At 41.9% G+C, this 20,773-nt stretch overlaps 1 protein-coding gene across 2 annotated transcripts in view; it reads right to left on the bottom strand.

Moving 5' to 3' along the window:
- The window catches only part of SPTB (spectrin beta, erythrocytic), a 239,980-nt gene that overhangs the window by 105,426 nt on the left and 113,781 nt on the right, over positions 1-20,773 (bottom strand). For both annotated transcript variants that reach the window (XM_030214005.1, XM_030214006.1), the window contains exons 7-13: positions 19,684-19,799; positions 17,976-18,088; positions 16,667-16,854; positions 8,538-8,655; positions 7,794-7,952; positions 1,721-2,023; positions 1,175-1,325 (exon numbers count right to left, since the gene is read on the bottom strand). In XM_030214005.1, coding sequence (XP_030069865.1) covers positions 1,175-1,325; positions 1,721-2,023; positions 7,794-7,952; positions 8,538-8,655; positions 16,667-16,854; positions 17,976-18,088; positions 19,684-19,799 — 1,148 coding nt within the window. The remainder of the gene's footprint in view (positions 1-1,174; positions 1,326-1,720; positions 2,024-7,793; positions 7,953-8,537; positions 8,656-16,666; positions 16,855-17,975; positions 18,089-19,683; positions 19,800-20,773) is intronic.

Raw genomic sequence — 20,773 nt, forward strand, 5'->3', positions numbered from 1 at the left:
CACCTATAACACTATCCATCCCAAGCTAGTTGACAAAGAGGGGGTGGGGGAGGGAGGATGCACATTTCCCAAAGCTGACATATTACAATTAAAAAAAAACCCAAAAAAAATCTGTATTTGTTGTCTGATCATTGCTTTGGACCTAATGTCTTCCTTCTGCTTTTCGAAGTTTTTTCTTAACTTTCTCCAGGGTCTCCTGTCATTTTGATACTTCTTCTCTATGCTCAGCATTCATCTTTTCTGAATGTCTCTATATGACCCTGTCCTGCATCCCGCCTCAGTGTCCTTGTCCCTATTCTCCCCCACCACGTTCAGTATCTCTTCTCTGTGTTCCTATCTTATTTTGTCCAGCATCTTCCTCTGTATCTCTATCCCTCCCCTAGTTTCCAGTATTGCTCTTCTCTGTTCCTGTACCTGTCCCTTTGTTCCTTCCACGTACAGCATCTTTTTGTATGTCCTTGTCCCTCTCCATATCTCTTTATCCTGCTCCCCCTTCACGATCTGGCATTTCTTTCTTCCTCCCTCTGTTGGTCCAGCATCTCTCTACCACTCTCCCCTGATCCAGTGTCTATCTTTTCTCTCTGCCCCTGAGTCCAACATCTGCCCCTTCCTCTCTTCCCCCTCCCTTTGCTCCAGGTCTCTTTTTCTCTCTCCCTCTGCCCCCCTCACAACCATATCTCCATCCCCCCCCCCCCCCCCCATGCCCAGGCCCAGCATATTTCTCTTCCTGTCCCCCTCCCCCAGCCATGTGGGTCCTGCATTGCTCAAGCTTCCAACCCCCCTTCCACCTCCAGCCAGCAGGTAGGTCCTCCACTCTACTGGCAGAACCTTTCCTCTGCCACGTGCCCCCCACAAGAAGTTGCATCAGAAAGCTGGGATGCAGCAGAGGAAAGGCTCCACTGGCCAGAGAGGCAGCTTTTAGCCCTCCATCTTTGCAAGATGCTGCTACATATGCAGAACTGATTGACCAACCTGCCCACCAGGGGAGCTGGAAACTGGAGTGATGCCAATCCAGGTACGGGGAGGGAGAGGGCCAAGGGGAGGGAAGGGGCATCTTTTGCCAGGCTTGCTCAAAGGTAGTTACGCCCCTGGAGGGCAGGAGAGGGGAAGAAAAACCTCAGGAAGCTAAAGAACCACTGAATTTGACTGGGATACAAAATCCCCTTTCACCTACCATCTCCATTTGCAAACGCAAAAGCTGTTGTGCTGACTGATCTCACTTTGCCTGCCTGAACAGCTATGTCAGCCTCTGTCAAGGAATGCTTCTGAAGCAGGTCTTCCACTTCCTGCAAGTGCCGTCCAAACTCGGGAGACAAGAGATGCACCTGATAGAACACAAAATAAATGAGTATTTCCTTGGCAGATATAAAAGAAGCTATTATACTTGCTAGTAATTACAGTAGAAATACGTGACAACAAAGAAAATAACATTTTTTTATGTAGTAAAACAGATGTGATCATACGTAGCAGAAAAACAGACTAAATACACAGAATTGACATTGTGTTGTCCAACTCAGAGATGCCTGCTTTCATGTTTTTAAAGTAAAAGGCATAGGTTCCAGCCCTGTGAATGCTTGAGCAACTCTAATATTGAGCAAATGCTTTAACTTTGTCCATGGAGAGATAATTTGTGATGAATTCAATACCCCTAGTCATTCTGAAAAGTTGGCTTCTAAGGTGAAAGAGATTGTATACATGCATACAAGCAGTTATCACTCACCTTCATTTCATCCATATTGTTAATTATTTCTAGCATCTTCTGGAACAGGTTCTGAAGAGCCAGGTTGATTTCGAGCCTTGCTCTCCGAGTGTGCAGAAGTTCCTGCAGGTATTCCCACAAGCGCATGATGTTGTCTTTCCTGGCATTGATGCGCTTTCCATCGTGGTAGTTCTCGGCCTCCAGTTCTTTGGCCACTTCTACTATGGCCTGAACCCTCTCTTTATAAGCAGCGATGTCCGTTTCAATTGCCTCATGTTTCTTTTGTGCTGCTTCTACTGCTGGCAGATCACAACCAAAATTATCCTAGGCAAAGTGGACAAGAACAAATCAGTTGTTTTGCCCAGTTTTAGCACTGCGAGGAAACCAGGTTTGAGCAAATCAACTCAATTTGTATCAGGTCAGAGAAATCAAACTGGATTAGGATAAGCATTAATGCAACAACTTTCACTAGTAATGTGCCCAAACTGAAATAAGAAATTCATTTACTTGTAGGACTGCACATTTGGTGGTCTTACCTAAATGGATAGGGTCACTAAATATCAGGGATAAAGGTAAGCAGATAAGTGAAGTGTGTATCCAATATTAAAGAAAAAAATGTGTGAGCTCTTGTTGAGATCTCGGTATCTTCATATCTCCTAAAATTAAATAATGAGAAAACCAAATTTCTGTAGTTGAGTTCTCCTAGAGCTGTTTTACCCGGTGAAAACATCAATTTGAATGGGGTGAGCTTCCCGTTGGAAACTTCCTTGAAGTTTCTGAGTATTATTATTGATCCAATGTCTCACAGATCAACAGAAAGCTCAGAAAGATTAAATTCTTAGGTGTCCTTTTACCAAGATGTGGTGAGTGCTACTACTACTACTACTTATAATTTCTATAGCGCTACTAGATGTACGCAGCGCTGTACACTTGAACATGAAGAGACAGTCCCTGCTCGACAGAGCTTACAATCTAATTAGGACAGACAAACAGGACAAACAAGAGATAAAGGAATATTAAAGTGAGGATGATAAAATAAGGGTTCTGAACAAGTGAACAGGGTTAGGAGTTAAAAGCAGCATCAAAAAGGTGGGCTTTTAGCTTAGATTTGAAGACAGTCAGAGATGGAGCTTGACATACCGGCTCAGGAAGTCTATTCCAGGCATATGGTGCAGCAAGATAAAAGGAACGGAGTCTGGAGTTAGCAGTGTAGGAGAAGGGTGCAGATAAGAGAGATTTACTGCAATTTGAAAGAGCTTACCAAGGGACACATTGAGGTATCCTGTGGTAAAACCCAAAGTGCTCATGCAAACCATGTGCTAAAAAATATTTCTGAATTTTTCTATGAGGGGGCGTGTCTGGGGGGGGTGGAGAGTGGGTATGACAGCATGAATCAGCACAGCCAATTACTGTGCACTAAGAGGTCCTTGTACTAAGGTACGGTAAAAAGTGGCCTGCGGTAGTGTGGGCCAGTCTTTTAGGCACATACTGGGCCATTTTTTACCGTGGCTGGGAAAAAGGTTTTTTTTTTAATGGGCCAGGAAATGAGCGTGTGCTGAAATTAAAACTAACATGTGCCTATTTACTGCCTGAGCCCTTACCACCACCCATTGACCTAGCGGTAAGGGCTCAAGTGCTACCCGTGTGGTAACCATGCAGCACACACCAACTGCTGATTACCGCCGGGAACACCCCTCACAGTAGACAATAGAAAATTATTTCTACTATGGGATTCAGCACGTGCCAAACTCAGAATTACTGCCCAGTGGTAGAGCCGATTTGGTGCACGCTACCTGAGCATTAGCCCTCCCGTACCTTAATTAAAGGGCCACTTACTGATTAGCACGGGATTAGCAAGTGAGCCCTTACCACCTACAAAACTAGTGGCGGTAAGGCCTCAAGTGCTAATTTTTGTTAATGGCCACGCACTAATGGCAACATTAGCACATGGCCATTAATTGGGAAAATGGAAAATCGATCATTTTCCAGCTGCAGTAAAAAATGGCCTTAATGCGCAGGAAAGACCCATGTAAGAACATGCTAAGGTCACTTTTTACCACAGCTTAGTAAAAGGACTCCTATTTTTGTTTGAACAGCTTAGGATACTAGTCCAGGCTTTATTGTTGACATAACTGGACTATTGCAATGCTATTTATAAAGGTTGCTCAGATTCTTTGATTAGGAAAATAAACATTACAAAACACTGTTGCATGATTAATATGCTCAGCAACAAGATATGAAAAGGCTACACTGTTATTATATCAGCTACACTGGCTCCCATTAGAGAACAAATCATTTTTAAATTATTTAATATGATTTTTAAATCTCTTTACGGTCGTGCTCCACATTATGTGCTGAATTCGATATATGGTGCCAAAAAAACTGATGCTAAACAAAATGCTGTTCAATAAACCGGGCTTAAAGTTAAGCACGGTTTATAGATTAGTGCTTATGCCTGGTAATTGTGAACTTTAGGCACAGTCATTTGCACCAACTGAAACATGGTGCAAATCTACATGCCTAAATTAGGTGTGTTTCCCCCTTGTTTTATAACTACATGCGTAATTTTTAGGAACACCTCCATTCCCTCCATGACCCTCCCATTTCCATGCCCTTCTTTTGAACTCGCACATAAAAATTAGGCGCAGATCCTGCACCTAAATATACCTGCATATATTTCAATTAAATCTAATGAGTGCCAATAACTGCTTGATAACAAGCCAATTATCAGCACTAATTAGCTAATTATTCAATTAAATTGCGCACGCAAGTTTTAATGACAGAAAATTCAGGAATACATGGTCAAAATAAGAGAGCTTTGCGTTCTTTTCTTAAATTTCATTTTCCAGATCCGAAGGGTGTGAGATAAGGGAGAGATTGTTCAAAAATCCTTCCATATTAGGTGGCAGAAATCTGGAATGCTCTCCCAGATGAAATACATATGGCTATGGATCATATGTGTTTTCTGTTATAAAAAATGTTTTAAAGTGAAAATTTAGACTAGTTTTGGTTTAAGTATTGTCTCTTATGAAAAATTTTATGATTTGTATTTCCTAGTAATTAAGTAGCTGTATTTAGTTGTAATCCGCAGTGAACTCAATGGTATCTAGCAGAATATAAATGATATTATTGTATTGTATTTATTTTTGTGTGGCGGCTGTGGATCTGAATATTGCCTCTACAGAGGCTGATAAACAAAAAATGTTGCTTACCATAATTTAGGTACCCTTTTACTAAAGTACAGTCAAAACTGGCAGTTATCATATTGTACTTGCCAATTATCACCTTAATGCACAGACTGCCAACATTACAACACTTTAGTACACGGGGCTCTAAGTTACTTTCTCCATATAGATTTATTCCTACACCCACCTACATTTTAGGTGACACAATTTAAGGTCCTAGTAAAGCTAGGATCCTAACTTTAGGCACTCAGCTTTAGTCAGTTTTCAAAGAGACCAATTCTATCTCCTAACTGTGCCCCCATGCCCCATGCCTCAACTCACCTATGGGCTATGAGAGAGGAACAGAGCTGGATCCCTGGTCTCCCAGGGTAGCTCCTGGGGTCAGGTCTCCTGGCTGGTGGGCCGCTGGTGCCGCAGCCTTGTGGCACCCCGGAGCATTGCTCCCTCCTGGTCTCCTACACTAGCTGCTGTTGGTGCTCCTAGGTGCGTGTACACATGCCAGTCTTCCTTTTAAAGCCCCCCTGCAGGGAAACAGGAGGGGATCTCCCTGTTGACATCTGCCCTCTGGGTCTATTTAGAGTGACAGGACCTGGTCACTCTTTGCCTTTGCAACAGTTCTTCCTGCCTCCGATCCACCTTGTCTCTAGTCTGTCTCATCTTGTCTACAGCTGCCCTGCCCTGCCTTGCTTCCAGCCTGCCTCACCTTGTCTCACCTGGTCTACAGCCTGCTCTGCTTCGCCTTGTTTCCAGTCTGCCTCACCTTCTCTACAGCTTGCCCTGCCTTGCCGTGTCTCCAGCCTACCTTGCTATGTCTCTAGCCTGCCTTGCCCTGTATCTAACCTGACTTCCGACTGTTCCTGCCTCGCTGCAAGGGCTCTTCTTAGAGCCATCCCAGGTTCTAGTTCTGCTGGGCCTGCCCCCAAGGGCTCTTTTCAGAGTCAGTCGCTGGCCTCCACTCTCCCAGGCATGACTTGCCTGCCATCATTCAGAATTATCCTGACCTCTGGGTTGGGAACCCAGTGGCGGCCCATGGGCTAACCCATTTAGACTGGTTATACCAAAGTTAGGTTCCTGGAATCTTTGCAAACTAGCCTACCAGAGGCTGTTATTCAGAAGACTTGTCCAAGTAACTTTGGGAGTTTCCCAAACAAAGTTCTGGGTTTTAAAATCCATTGCTCCAATCAGCAGTTAAATTTTGTCTTTCCTATACAGTGACTACATAAAATTCAGTCAGAGACCATGCTTGAAGTTTTCCCTTCTTTGGGTAGCACTAATATTGAATGTCTTGCAGGCAAAGTTATCTGACTAAAGGGGGGGGGGGTAGTTACCTTTAAGACTTGTTAATCCCATGATTAATAACTAGATCTCATTGCATAAAATGAGACCTGTGCTAAAATGGCATAAACAAGTGGTAAAATAACGTATCTTAATGGTAGCCCACATTGATAATTATGCCCCTAAGTCAACCTGCTGAACTATATTTTGTGACAAACATATCAGGATAAGTCCTGCTGAACATCCAGATAAAGTTAACTGGATAAATTTATATGGGTAATTTTATCACCATCCCTGAATTGATCGTAGTTTACCAACCCTTGGATTGACCTCATAGTTGTGATTCAATCAATGTGACTCTTGCAAACAGGCCTATACAAAACTGGCTAATAATTTTCAGTTCTACATGACTGATTTATTATTTATTTAGCACAGTGTCTCTTGTTTGCTCTTGTAATAAAAGATCTTATGTTTTTGATGGGTAAAAGTGGTGATATCTTTACTATATTTCTTTAAAAATGTAACTCACGTGGAATCTAGAACTAAATAAAACCAATGAGAGGCATCTAGCTAAGACTACTCTTGCATCTGATGTGACATGTATCCTGTCTGATTAAATATTTTTTAAAGAATATTTTATTGAATGACATGTTCATATCCATGTGGAAGCATAATACAAAGGCAATGAAAACCAAAATTAAGTTTGCAGTCTGATTAATTTCAAGTACACTTATTTCTAAATATAGGAATTATTCCTTCTTTCTCAGCCTAAATCTAAATACGATCATTATTTTTTCTAGGCATTAAAAATCTAGTCTCTGATCTGGGCTTTTCCCCTTGGTGGTGCTGATTAGCTTCATATCCATAACTGTGAAAATCAAATGTCCAGATATTGATGGGAACTGGCTAAGCTGTCAATCACATAGATTGGAAAATACAGAACTGGAAGCAATAACCTGTCTAGCACCGTAGAAGTCATTCCCAGCTGAGAATGCATCTCAGTGCTGAAACTCAATCGCTGGTATGCTAATCAACTCTTTATTTGGACAATTCAAAACAGTGTTGACACCCCACCAATTTACAACTGCTTAATCTTTAAAGCTAGTAATGTATGTGTTTCTTTGAGTGTATTTTCTCCATTAAGGCAGTTATTTGGTTTTATTGCAAACCGCATAGAAGCCAACTTGGCCCCTTATGGTGTATCAAGCCCCTGTAAATAAATAAATAAATAAATAAATAAATAAATATAAATTTTATCAGTCAGCATGCACACTTCTGAATCCTGCTTAGAAGTTTTATTTGACATACATGTTCATCTATTTTCTAGATGTCTTTTGAATGAAGAAAATAATATTATTTATGTAGCAAATCAGACATGGCAGAGAAATAGACCAAAGGACAATGTGCCCACTTCAGCCCCTTTCATGTTTTTATGCAATGAAACTCCTCATCTATCACTTGTCACATACATTCTCCCATCAGAATCTGCTGCAGTATTTGACCCATATATGAAGAAACTTTGGAAAACCCTAGTGTCCAAGCACAATGGCTTCTGGGTGGCAGCATTAATGAAAAGCAAGGAGAGAGCCCTAGTAAAGAGACATAAATGGAAAATGATATATCTACTGCACTACCTGTGCAAGGAGGCGTTGATTTTCACTCAGCCATGTCTCCCGCATAGCTGCCTTGCGATCAAATCGTCTTGCTAACTGCTCCAGCTTCTCTTGTCTGATCAGCTCATTTCTGAGTGCTATTTCGCGTTCATGTTCAGCTTTCTCCAACTGTTCCCAGGCCTATTCATATGAAGTAAAACAGCGAGTAAGAAATGGAGCATCCCAGCATCCAATTCATTCTAATCCACTGAATAGGAAGTGTTTTTGGAAATCTCTGGGAAGACATGTTTAAAAAGTTGTTTTTATACCAGTAATAGTTAATATTCCTGAAGAAGAAAAGGGAGAAAAAGGCTGAGAAAACACTTTAGGCCTCTTATCAAGCTGCGCTAGCGGTTCTGGTGTTGCAATGCTGACGGAGCCCATTCAAAGTAAATATGCTTTGTTGGTATTATCACACCAGGAGCCACTAGTGCAGCTTGATAAAAGAAGCCCTTTGTTATTTTTTTTTAACAATAATAGGGGAGATGTTCATTTCTGGAATCAGAACCATGGAAATAGTTTAAATTAAAAGCAGAAGTCTTTAGAAAGTAGTGGACCATGGGACATTAAAATATAAATTGCAAACCTTTGATTGGTTGCACTCATATCATAGCCGGTCATTATCTAATCCATTATTACTACCCATGTATACTATATGTTATATGTTCAGATGTGTGTCTGGTAAATGCAGCAAAATGCAGGAAGAATAAAGGGTATAATCTGTACCCTGTTGATATCAGAAACAAGTTTTCCATCATGTGGTGTGTACACCTTTTGGTTGTTTGCTCTCATTCTGGACTGGATGGTGTATAATAAAACTTCCAGATTCCCCTTTTCCTGGAACCTGCACAGAATACATTTAGACAAGTTATGCTTCTATGTACAATGACATCTCTTTCACAGAGCACATGAAACATGCTGCAGAACAGTATGCAAAATGTGTACATTTTCATTCCACTGAAGGACGTTATAGGCAAACAAAATTGTTGGAATTTTACTAGAGTGACACAGGCACAAAGTACTAAAATCACGAGGCAATCTTGCAATGATAAACAGCTATCATTTCTATATTACCTGTAAAATCAAGATTTGCCTTACTACACAGTTAACCTACATAACTACTCAGGGTATCATAATTGCTTTCCAGGGGCAAACTCGGCCATGCTAATCTACTGTTCTTATAACCATAAAATCCAGCACAGTGAATTCTTCAATGTTAAATGCCCACCTGATATGTTTGTAATCCAGGGGTTTTCTACCCAGTCTTTGGGACATTTTATGCTAGCCTAGTTTTCAAGATACCCACAATGAATGTGCATGAAATAAGTTTTCATGCACTGCCTCCACTGTATGCAAATCTATCTCATACATATTCATTGTGGGTATCCTGAAGACCTGACTGGCTAGGAGTGTTCTGAGGACTAGGTTGAGAAGCATTGATGTAAAGGTATATGCACAGAGTATGCATGTGAGTACCACTGCCTGGACTAAGTAGAGGTGTTTCCTGGGCCAGGATTGGGGAAGAATTCACATTTGTCTCCATATTCTACAAAATTTGGCCATATATGTGTAAATTTGTACTTGATAAAAGGCAGATATAAATGTAAGTGCATAAACTCCATGGGGTAGTTTTCAAAGCAGAAGCAGGGGCATACTTTCATTTTGAAAGTTTGTCAAAGCCCAAACAGGGAAAGTATAGTGTACCTTCTTAAGCATGTTCTGGCTGATATTTAAAACCATTTATCTGGCCAGGAAGGGCACCTGACTGGTTAAATGGTAAGTAACTGGCTATCTGGCAATATTCAGCAGGGGATAGCTGGTTATCCCATATTGAATATCACCGGTTAGCAGAGAGCTGGTTATATCATGTGATATAACCGGCTATCTGCTGATACTCAGCACATCGCTGGCTAAGTTTGACAGCCAAATTAGGCCGCTGAAACAGAAGGCCTGTCTTTGACCAGTTTCAACTTAACAGGCCGGAGCTGAAGATCAGCTTGGCTGGTTAAGTTGAAACCAGCCACAAAACACCCGGATATTAATTGCCGATCACCAGAAATGGCCTGGCATTGAATATCTGGGCTCAGCGATGACCACAGGAGGCAGCCTGACTACCTCCCGCAGTCTGATAACTGGCCCCATTATAAATTACCTCTCATAGTTCACCCACACTATTAACATACATGCTAATTCAAACAAAATGATGTGTGTAAGGTGGATTATAAAAACTCCTAACCAATGCATAAAAGTAATTAAGTATAAGGGATTTCAACCCCTCTGTCAAGACCAACCCCCCCTTGAATCTAGCCCCATAGGAGTAATTCTATATAGTGTGCTATAAGTTAGGTGCCAATATACAGGAAAATGGAAGATCATGGCAGTTGAGCGCCAAATGAGCAATTATATGCGTAAATGCACAGGCTCTATTCTATAACTGGGCATCTAAGTGTTCTCAAACGTAACTGCAAAAGGGGCGTTCCCATGAGAGAAGCATGGGTGGATCATGGGTGTTCTTACTATTTTGCATGTGCTTTGAAGAATCACCAACTGCTACATTTAAACACAACCATTTACACCAAACTTAGAACCAAACTTAGATATGGTGTAAGTGATTGCACCTAAAATTAGGCGTGTTACTGTGTACTTATGCTAGTTTATACTTTATTAAAACTTGCTAGACCGCTGTAACTGGCGGGGCAGAGCAGAATGGTATACAATCTAAAAACTCAGAGAAAGAAATAAAAATAGGAGAGCATACACATGGAAAAGGTGAGGAGTAAAAAAAAGGGAGAGGCAGAGAGGAAGAAAAAAGTGGGATAAAGGATTGTAAGCTCGTATCCAGTGATCTCGGTCAGCATGTGTGAAAAGTCAGGTCTTTAGCTCAGATTTAATGCTTTTAAACAAGATTACTGCGGAAAGAAATAGGAAGATTATGCCAAGTAAATGGTGAGAGAAAAAAGGTTGTACAACGCCTAGTTGACTCTAAATGTGCAAGCTTTGGACTTGGTAGTATGAGACGCTGTTTACTTAGGGACCAGAGAGCCCTAATAGGTGAATAAGGAATTGTGAGACTTGATAAATAATCAGGAGCACCTAGTCTGAAAGCCTTAAAAGTTAATACTAGTATTAACTTTTAAGGAGTTCCTGATTATGGCACGCAGTTGACAGGAATATAAAGAAACTCTTTTTCTGTAGATGTGAAACTGGGGTAAAAAGGAAAATGAGAAATCCAAGATAATCCCAAGGTAGTGAAAGCTTGTCATCAAGACAATCGATGTTCCAAAAAGTTTGATGGGAAGAGAGGGCTATGGTAGGGTTCCAGTATACCAGCGAGCAACAGTTTTATCTTTGTTTAGCAGTAATTTGTGTTCTGATAACCAATTTGCTACTAACTCAAAGCATGCCTGGAGTGGGACAACTAATGGAGAAAGAGGGCTAGTGGGATATATAAGGTGGATATTGTCTGCGTAAAAGTAAGCTGATATTCCACTAGATTAAATAAGGGAGGCAAGGGGGCTAGTATTCTAAAACAGATTTGGCCCATAAATGTGATGTTATAGAATACTGTACTAGCTGAGCGCCCAAATTTTAGGCACCTAAGTTTTAGGGCCCTTTATTGAATTGACCCCTATGTGAGGTGTATTCACATTATAGAATGATAAGCAGGGGTGGACTGACATTTGGGCAACCAGTCAGAGCCCGAGGGCCCAGAGGCTCTCCCCCGCAAACTAAACCCCCCCCCCCCCCCGGTCCCACCTTAAAGATCTCTGGTGGTCCAGTGGCCTCTTCACAAGCAGGAAAGATCCCCACTTTTTCCTGCCCACTTTTGCTATTCTGCCCGGTGCCACTGCATTTTCAAATGGCTGCTGAGATTTCCCTGCAGCAGTCTTGTGAGACTTGCGAGAATGCAAGGCTACTGCAGGAAGTCTCGGCAGCCATTTTGAAAACATAGCAGCATCAGGCAGAGCAGTGGCAGTGGGCAGAAAAGAGTAGGGATCTTTCCTACCCCCCCAAAGAGACCACTAGACTACCAGGGTCCTTCAAGGTAGGACCGGGGAGGGCACACTATTATGTGTGTGTGGGGGGGGGGGGGGGGAGAAGGCACACTAGTATGCGGGAGGGGGGGGGGGCGTGTGTGTGGAGGGGGGGCACAAGCAATGCCCAGGGAGGCCCAATGACCCTTACTGCCCGGGGGCCCAGAGCACTGTCCTACAACTGAGCATTAAGGTTATAGAATTAGGGGTCAGCTTGTATTTGTCAAAGATCTGTGAAAGCTGCATCAATCCTTTCGGAAAGGACATGAAGCAAAGGTTTCTAGCCTTGTGATTGTTGGCTATTGCAGTGATTGTTCAGCCTTGCCAATCTGATGAAATGATTTCATTTTCTAGACATCTTACCATTAAAAAAAATGTCAAAGCTATGAATAACTAAACCAGCCAACCACTGCCATGAACAAAGAGACAACCTTTGAAATGCTGCACTATTATTTCTAAGCAAAATACTTGCAAGAGTCAGAACAAGCGGCATATTATAGCTCTGAATAATTAAAGCTGTAAATTCATCTGGTAACAGTAACACATTATTCCAACACCATTCTCATGGCTTATAAGACTGCCAGTCTTTTCTGGAAACTGAAACATTAAAACCCCACTTGCTGGTTGGCATTGTAGTTATACAGAAAGATTACCTGCTATCTACATTTGCCTGTAGACAACTTTTAGTTTGTAGCATAACTATTAATTCTACTCTCTGTAATAATGAACACATCTTCAACAGATCGCCAAAACCTGTCGTTTCTTTATCTACAACATTAGTAAAATTTGCCCCTTCCTTTCTGAATACGCTGCCAAAACCCTTATCCACACCCTTGTCACCTCTCATTTGGATTATTGCAATTTACTTCTTACTGGTCTTCCGCCCAGTCATCTCTCTCCTCTCCAGTCAGTCCAAAATTCTGCAGCACGGCTTATTTTCTGCCAAAATCGTTATACCCACACTAGCCCACTCCTCAAGTCACTCCACTGGCTCCCTGTCCGCTTCTGTATACAGTTCAAACTTCTATTACTTACCTTTAAATGCATCCATTCCGCTGCCCCCCATTACCTCTCCACTCTCATCTCTCCCTACATTCCTCCCCGTGACCTCCGCTCGCTGGACAAATCTCTCGTCATCTCCCTTCTTCTCCACTGCTAACTCCAGGCTTCGTTCCTTTTCTCTTGCAGCTCCTTATGCCTGGAATAAACTTCCTGAGCTTGTACGTCTAGCTCCATCTATACCTGTTTTCAAATCTATGTTGAAAACCCACCTTTTCACTGCTGCTTTTGGCTCCTAGCCATTACTCATTTGCCTCCCCCTTGTTCCTTCTCACCCAGTACTTCCCTCCCCTTATTGTCTTGTCTGTCTGTATTATTTTTAGATTGTAAGCTCTATTGAGCAGGGACTGTCTCTCTATGTCAGGTGTTCAGTGCTGCGTGCATCTGGTAGCGCTATACAAATGCTAATAATAATAATATGGTGCCATGGTGTTTTGTGCGTTTGTACCTGCAACCTGTTCTGTGCATGCATTGAAAAGAAATAGTGAGCGCTATTTGGAAAAAATGCAAGGTGATTTCAAAAGATCTTGTACTACTTGCAAATACATGAGCTAAGTCCATGCAACTGATGCATAAAGTGGCCATGAGGGTTCAGGGAACAGCAGTTCATTTGTGCCACCTTCAATGTCACGGAAAATAGGGCATGAATGAGGGCTTTACCTAGGAGCATTGAGAACCATGGGATATTGAGGACATGGTTGTTGAAATGTCATCTGCAGAGTAGGGTTCTCAATATAGGCAATGAGATGCACCTTGATTTTATTGTAGAGAAATGGGATATATCAAGGCAGTCAACAAAGAGCAGAATAGGAGAGAAGGCATTATACCTCATCGTTTTGATGGGCTTTCCTACTAGTCTGCTATAAAACTAAGTTAAATGCTGGCAGTACCAAGGCATCAGTTGGAGCTCTCTGGTATGAGGGACCATTGTTATCACATTAAATTAAATTAAATTAAATTAAATAACTGAGGACAAATGAAATGTCCTCTCACGTATATGCATGGTGAGAGAAACCTGTGATCCCTTAACCAAAAGGACATGCTTTGGCCCAGTAAACCAAAGTGCTTCATACATTCCAGTACTACTACTACTAACAACTACTAACAAACATTTCTAAAGCGCTACTAGGGTTACGCAGCGCTGTACAATTCAAACATAGAAGGACAGTCCCTGCTCAAAGAGCTTACAATCTAAAAGACAAGAGAACAATCTAAAGACAAGTGAACAATCTAGAGGACGAGTGAACAGTTAATCTGATAGGGTGGATAGATTGGGGCATTTTATATTTCTCGAGCGGTTAGGCACCGAAGGCATACATTCCAGTAATATGGAGAAGAGATAACTGTATCTTCCCCCAACTGCCAAGAAGACACAAGCTCAAGAAATAAAATATCTATCTAATTGCACTCACATGGCTTACATGTCTACCGCCACCTACTTACCCCCATCACTACCAGACCACAATTTAGAAATTCAGGCCTAGTGAATGCACGGTCGGCAATTAATAAATTTCCTATGATTCATTAAGTCATCAGTGAATCTACCTCAAGATCTTGGAAATTATTAAGACCTGGCTAGATAAAAGCAGAGGAATCCCATTGTCTAAACTATGCCCAACAGGATTTACCATCCAGCATTAAAAAAAAAAAAAGAAAAGAAAAAAAACAAGGAAGCTGGGTAGAGGGATAACAGTCCTGATCCAAGAGGCAATCAAATTGTGCAGAGCTGCCATCCCCTCCTGTCTGGGTCAGAATGCCTCAAGAACATTCTGACCCAGGATAAGAAACCAATTTGGTTACTTATAGTCTACCAAGCACCTCTCAACAACATTTCATTTGTGCAAGAGGTTATAGATCAGGTTACAGAGGTAACCCTGAGCTTCCCTAAGTTAGGCCCCCTTTTACAAAGGCATACTAGCGTTTTTAGCATGTGCTAAAAATAAGCATGCGCTAAATGTTAAAGATGCCCATATATTGCTATGATCTGTCTTTTATTATTACCCAACTCACATCAACCTCTTATCTTTATCTTTACACACTACTTATAGGGTACTGAGTATTGGATCCATCGGACCTTCATGTCACCACCATTCAGGCTATATATTTGTGAGCCAGGCAGTTTTCAATGGTGGGCATGTATTCATCATTGATCCCAAGGTTTTTATATATTTTATATTCTTTCTTATATAAAATATATAAAAACCTTGGGATCAATGATGAATACATGCCCACCATTGAAAACTGCCTGGCTCACAAATATATAGCCTGAATGGTGGTGACATGAAGGTCCGATGGATCCAATACTCAATACCCTATAAGTAGTGTGTAAAGATAAAGATAAGAGGTTGATGTGAGCTGGGTAATAATAAAATACAGTTCTTTAAAAAAAAAACCTCCAATAAAGTGATATTGATACTGGCTGAAATTGAGAATTCATATATTGCTATGGGCATCTCTAGCATTTAGTACACGCTAAATCATTAGCATGGGCTAAAATCACTAGTGTGCCTTTGTAAAATATTCCCTTAATGTCATATTGAAACTCCAGAGTAAACAAGCGATTCACGTCTACCCATTCCACTCCACTCATTATTTTATAGATCTCTTTCATATCTCCCCTCAGCCATCTTTTCTCCAAACTGAAGAGCCCTAGCTGCTTTAGCCTTTCCTCATATGGAAGTCATCCCTTCCCTTTTATCATTTTTGTTGCCCTTCTCTATACCTTTTCTAATTCCACTATATCTTTTTTGAGATGCGATGACCAGACTTGAACACAATATTCAAGATGCAGTCGCACCATGGAGCGATACAAAGGTATTATAGCATCCTCATTTTTGTTTTCCATTCCTTTCCTAATAATACCTAACATTCTATTTGCTTTCTTAGCCACCGCCACACACTGATAAGAGGGTTTCAACATATCATCAACATTAGGTGACTCCTAATGTGGAACCTTGCATTACGTAGCTATAATTCAGGTTCCACTTTCCCACATGCATCCATTGCACTTGCTCACATTAAATGTTACCTGCCATTTAGATGCCCAGTCTCCCAGTCTCGTAAGGTCCTCTTGTAATTTTTTACAATCCTCTTGCGATTTAACAAGTTTGAATAACTTTGTGTTGTCAGCAAATTTTATTACCTCACTAGTTACTCCCATCTCTAGATCATTTATAAATATGTTAAAAAGCAGTGGTCCCAAAACAGACCCCTGGTGAACCCCACTATCTACCCTTCTCCATTGAGAATACTAACCATTTAACCCTAATCTCTGTTTTCCATCTTTTAACCAGTTTTTAATCCACAATAGAACACTACCTCCTATACGGATATTGCCGGGCATTTCGAGGAAATTATTGGTGGCCCTATCTCTATACAGCTACTAAAATTTACAGATATGCAGCTGCTGAACATATATGTCCCTTTTGATACTGGCCTCAAATAAAGCTGTATGAAAGCCAGAAGTTAATATTTAAAAGCTGCCTGTTCTGTGTCACCCAGAAAGTAGCAAACTTCCTCTTGGTGCTCATCAATCTTGAATCTCAAAATACCGGTAGTTAATGTAATGACTCTGTCTCTGTTTGTCGGTAAATAACACTACGTTATAGTACTAAATGCCCTTCAGGAACATTTCATTCTCTATGATTTTTTTTCAATGATGAAAGATTAAATGCAGCATTTACAACTCATGGTTTATAGAATAAAAAGCTAATTCTATGTAACTATAGTTTCACAGTTATTTGTATCTGGCATACTGCTTACTTGGGAGGTTTTTCCACAGTCCTGTATGTGCTAAATGACTGTAGCTGTTGCTGGACCCCAGTCAGGGAGTTAGCAAAATTCCGATTTTGGAGACTGAGCGTGGTTTGTTCAATCCATGTCAACAGGTCAGAAGCAAGTCCTCCATATTTGTCAATCATCTTCTCTGTCTCAATGGCGTGGTCCAAAACCTTAGTGAGAAATAGATCATTAGTGCTCCGGAAAAATAGAAGCAGCTCTTCCTGGCTGGCATCTATCTCCTGGTCACCACCATGATGGCAAGTAGGATTCTTGCACAGTTATAGAGGTGATTATAATTTAGCCTAGAAAGTGGGGACAGTGGGTAATGATTGTTTTAGCAGGTGCACCCCTCTTCTAGCAAGAGAGGAACATAGAAGTGGGACACTTCCCTGACTATACACAATGGGGTCAATATTCACCAGGCATTATCCACGTAGAAGATATTCCTCCTACCTGGATGAATCCCATAACTGAGTCACGCCAGAATATCCAGTGGCACTTAACTAGATAGTTCCACTGAATATCTGAGCTGTGCTGGGGTGGACCAAGGGCAAAGTCTATGGCACTGGTTCCCAAACCTGGTCCTGGAGGCACCCCAGCCAGTCAGGTTTGCAGAATAGCCACAATAAATATTCATGAGAGATATTTGCATGCACTGCCTCCGCTGCATATAGATCCCTCTCATGATTATGTATTGCAGATATTCCAAAAACCTGACTGGCTGGGGTGCCTCCAGGATCAGGTTTGAGAACCACTGGTCTAGGGGTTACCTGGTTAGCAGCAATATTCAGTCCTATAACTGGGTAACTATCTGAAGCATGTTAGGACAGCAAAAATGTTCTCCTAACATTATCCAGGCAGTTACCAGGGTACCAGACTGAATATTGCCGGTACCTGTATAATTTCCAGTAGCCAAATTATACCCAAATGTTTAGCAGTGATATCCGGGTGTGACCCAGTGCTGAATATCTGGGTATAAGAAGCCCATAATGGCCGACATTTAAAAAAATACTGACCTCCACAGACTGAATATTGATCCAAATGTTTCTAAGAAAACCTGGAAGCTTGGCAGATGCCCTTGGCCTGGATTGGCCGCTGTCGTGGACAGGATGTTGGGCTCGATGGACTCTTGGTCTTTTCCCAGTGTGGCATTACTTATGTACTTATGTACTTATTGTATAAGAGCTACCATTGCACTGTTCTTCAATACTGTTTTTCCTAGGTGAAAGGCTGTATCTGGTGTATCTGTCAATTGAATTCCCTGCTCTTGGATGCAATAGGTCTGTCTTACCTTGCCAACTCTCTTCCCTTCCACAGCCAAAGCCTTCATTTTGGAAAAATAATGGTAAAATGCCACAACGTAGGTGATGATGGATTTTTCATCTGGATTTTCAGTAAAGACATCTGCAGAACAAGTAAATGCGAGATTAACTCCATCCCTTTGCTTGAAACATCAATGATAACATTGTTTCTAAGGCCATATGAAGTTGAGTCAGAGTGAAGAGTGTCCTAGTAGAGCAGTAGGCTGAGTAGCCAATGATGCCAGGGTTCAAAACCCACTTGGACTGGATAAGTCAGCTCACCCTACATTCTTATAGGTACAACTCTAAAGCCTTATTTCCTAATCTGGGAGTGGAGGAGTAGCCTAATGGCTAGAGCAGTGAATTGGGAAGTCAAGGATCACATCCCATCTTGGGCAAGTCATTTAATCCTTGATTGCCTCAGCTACAAGCTTAGACTGTAAGCCCTCCAGGGACAGGCAAATACCTACAGTATTTGAATATTATCAATGCAAAATGTGAGTTAAATCTAAATAATAAATTGTTCCCTTTCCTTCGCAGCTCCTGCCAAGGAATCAAAGAGTTTTAAACAAGCTTCATGTCAAAAAGTAGAAGAGTAAAGATCCAATCCTAAAGGGCCACAGACCTGTCTTCGCTTCAGATGTGGAGTAATTATATAACAGATGCCTACTTAACAAGGACAACCTAAGTAGATATATGTCTTTATAAAATAGGTCCAAGAACTGTCCCCCATAGTGTACAAATGCTCTCAAACAAAGGTACACTCGCTCCGAGACAGGAGCAGCCATATGTGTGCACCTTGTGCCGGTAGGTGCATATTTTCATTGTAACTCCACCCTTTCTTCATCAAGACAATGCTTCTAACAATGTCTACTGATCATCTGTAATAAAAATTCTTTAGGTTATTGTTTAGAATGATTTACACAAGCAGAAGAAGCTTCTGCCGACTAAATGGTATTGGCAGCGTGATCCCCAGATTTTCACAGATAGTGCTTCAGTAGTCTCCTCAGATTTTCAGCAGCACTACCCAGTTATATGCCACTGAAAATCCAGGGAGCATGCTCCCCAGTCAATGGAATTTAAACAATTTTCAGATCACTAACTATAGGGTTATCATATTTGTTCCCCTCAAAAGAGGACACATGCCCCGCCCTGCCACACCCCAACCCACCCCTGCCATGTCCCCACCTGCCCGTCACACCTCCACCCCTTCCCCTCGTCACATACTGCAACCCCGTCACACCCCCCTAAAGGTGTCCTATCCTCCCCTCCCCTTACCTTACTATACTGCCCTGGGGGTCTAGTGACCTCTTCGGGGCAGGAAAGAGCCCCCTCTTTCCTGACCGGAGCGCCTGCATGCTGTTCCTTGCTGGCTCCGGTTCCGGCGCTGATTCATAATGGCCGCCGAGAGTTGAAGTGGCCTCACGAGACTTCAACTCTCGGCGGCCATTTTGAATCGGCGCCGGGACCAGAGCCAGCAAGGAACAGCATACAGGCACTGGGAGCAGCAGGAAAGAGGGGGCTATTTCCTGCCCTGAAGAGGTCAGTAGACACCAGGGCAGTATAGTAAGGTAAGGGGACTGGAGGATAGGACACCACTAGGCCCGCCACCCTGCTCATTTGTCCGGAAATCCCACGTTTAGATCAATTTGTGCTCACAGAAAAATTTTCTTTTAGGAATCAAGTAGAGTTATTTACCTTCAGGATCAAGAAGTTGGGTTATACCCAGTTGTCGTTCTGCAACGCTGAAAGCATGTTCTAGATTGTGCCTAGCATTTGATTTCTTCAGTTTTTCAAAATCTAGTAGATCAGGCCTGAGAAACAGATATGAACTTTGAGAATGATATCTTAGGTTTTATTCCCTACAGAACAGAATCAGTGCAAGCTGACATCAATACCCATCATATTTCACACAAGACACATTAGGGGGGGAACATCAAGGATTTATTTATTTATTTTTATTTTTATGCCACCAGATTCACAAGAACCAGAGCTCTAAGCATGTCACAATGTAATAAATTGCATGTGTCTTTGGGAAAATATAGAAAAAGCTAACAATGCAGGAAACCACAAATTTATTCTCCAACCCTACTCCACAAGCCAGCAAGGCAAAGAGCTACTTCTTTACTTCCCGATATTCAGCTGGCAGCAGATCTTTTTTATATACAGGTTGCAGCAGCCATTTTGCTACTGGAGTCACCAGGGGCAGGAGCATTTGGGGTCTGCCCCTGCCCCAGTAACTAACTGGACTACCAGGGATCATCAGGTAAGTCTGTGGAGGCTTATTAGGATGTGGGAGAGGGTCCAGAAGGGAGCAGGATCTTGTTAATGGGAGGTCTGGAAGGGGGGTTGTGTCCTGTTGGTAGGGGAAGGGGGTCTGGAGGAAGGGGAGAATAATTAAAGGTGCAAGCCAGTACCCAGAAGTTATGCAGGAACTAGCTGATATTCAGGGTTGGCACCCAGCTAAGCAGGACTAGTTAGGACTTCTTTTTTTTGGCAGTTCTATCTACCCACTTAGATATTTGAGCACTGGCACCTGCATATTTGCCAGCCTCTCCCTGAGTCCTTTCCTATAACACCAATCTCCTTCCCAGTTTCAAGATGGCCAGTTATTGCCGCCATTCAGGAGCACTGTCTGGTTAAGTGCTTCTGAATATCGGAGGTGCCTCCCCTGCCCACTTAAATTGCTTTGAATATTGACCCAAAAATATCTTCTCTCAATAAACATTTATTCTTAAAGGGCTGTATATTCAATTATTAGTCAAAAATCATTAGATATAATAATACT

This window comes from Microcaecilia unicolor, chromosome 9, assembly GCF_901765095.1.
Source record: "Microcaecilia unicolor chromosome 9, aMicUni1.1, whole genome shotgun sequence".
NCBI lineage: Eukaryota > Metazoa > Chordata > Amphibia > Gymnophiona > Siphonopidae > Microcaecilia > Microcaecilia unicolor.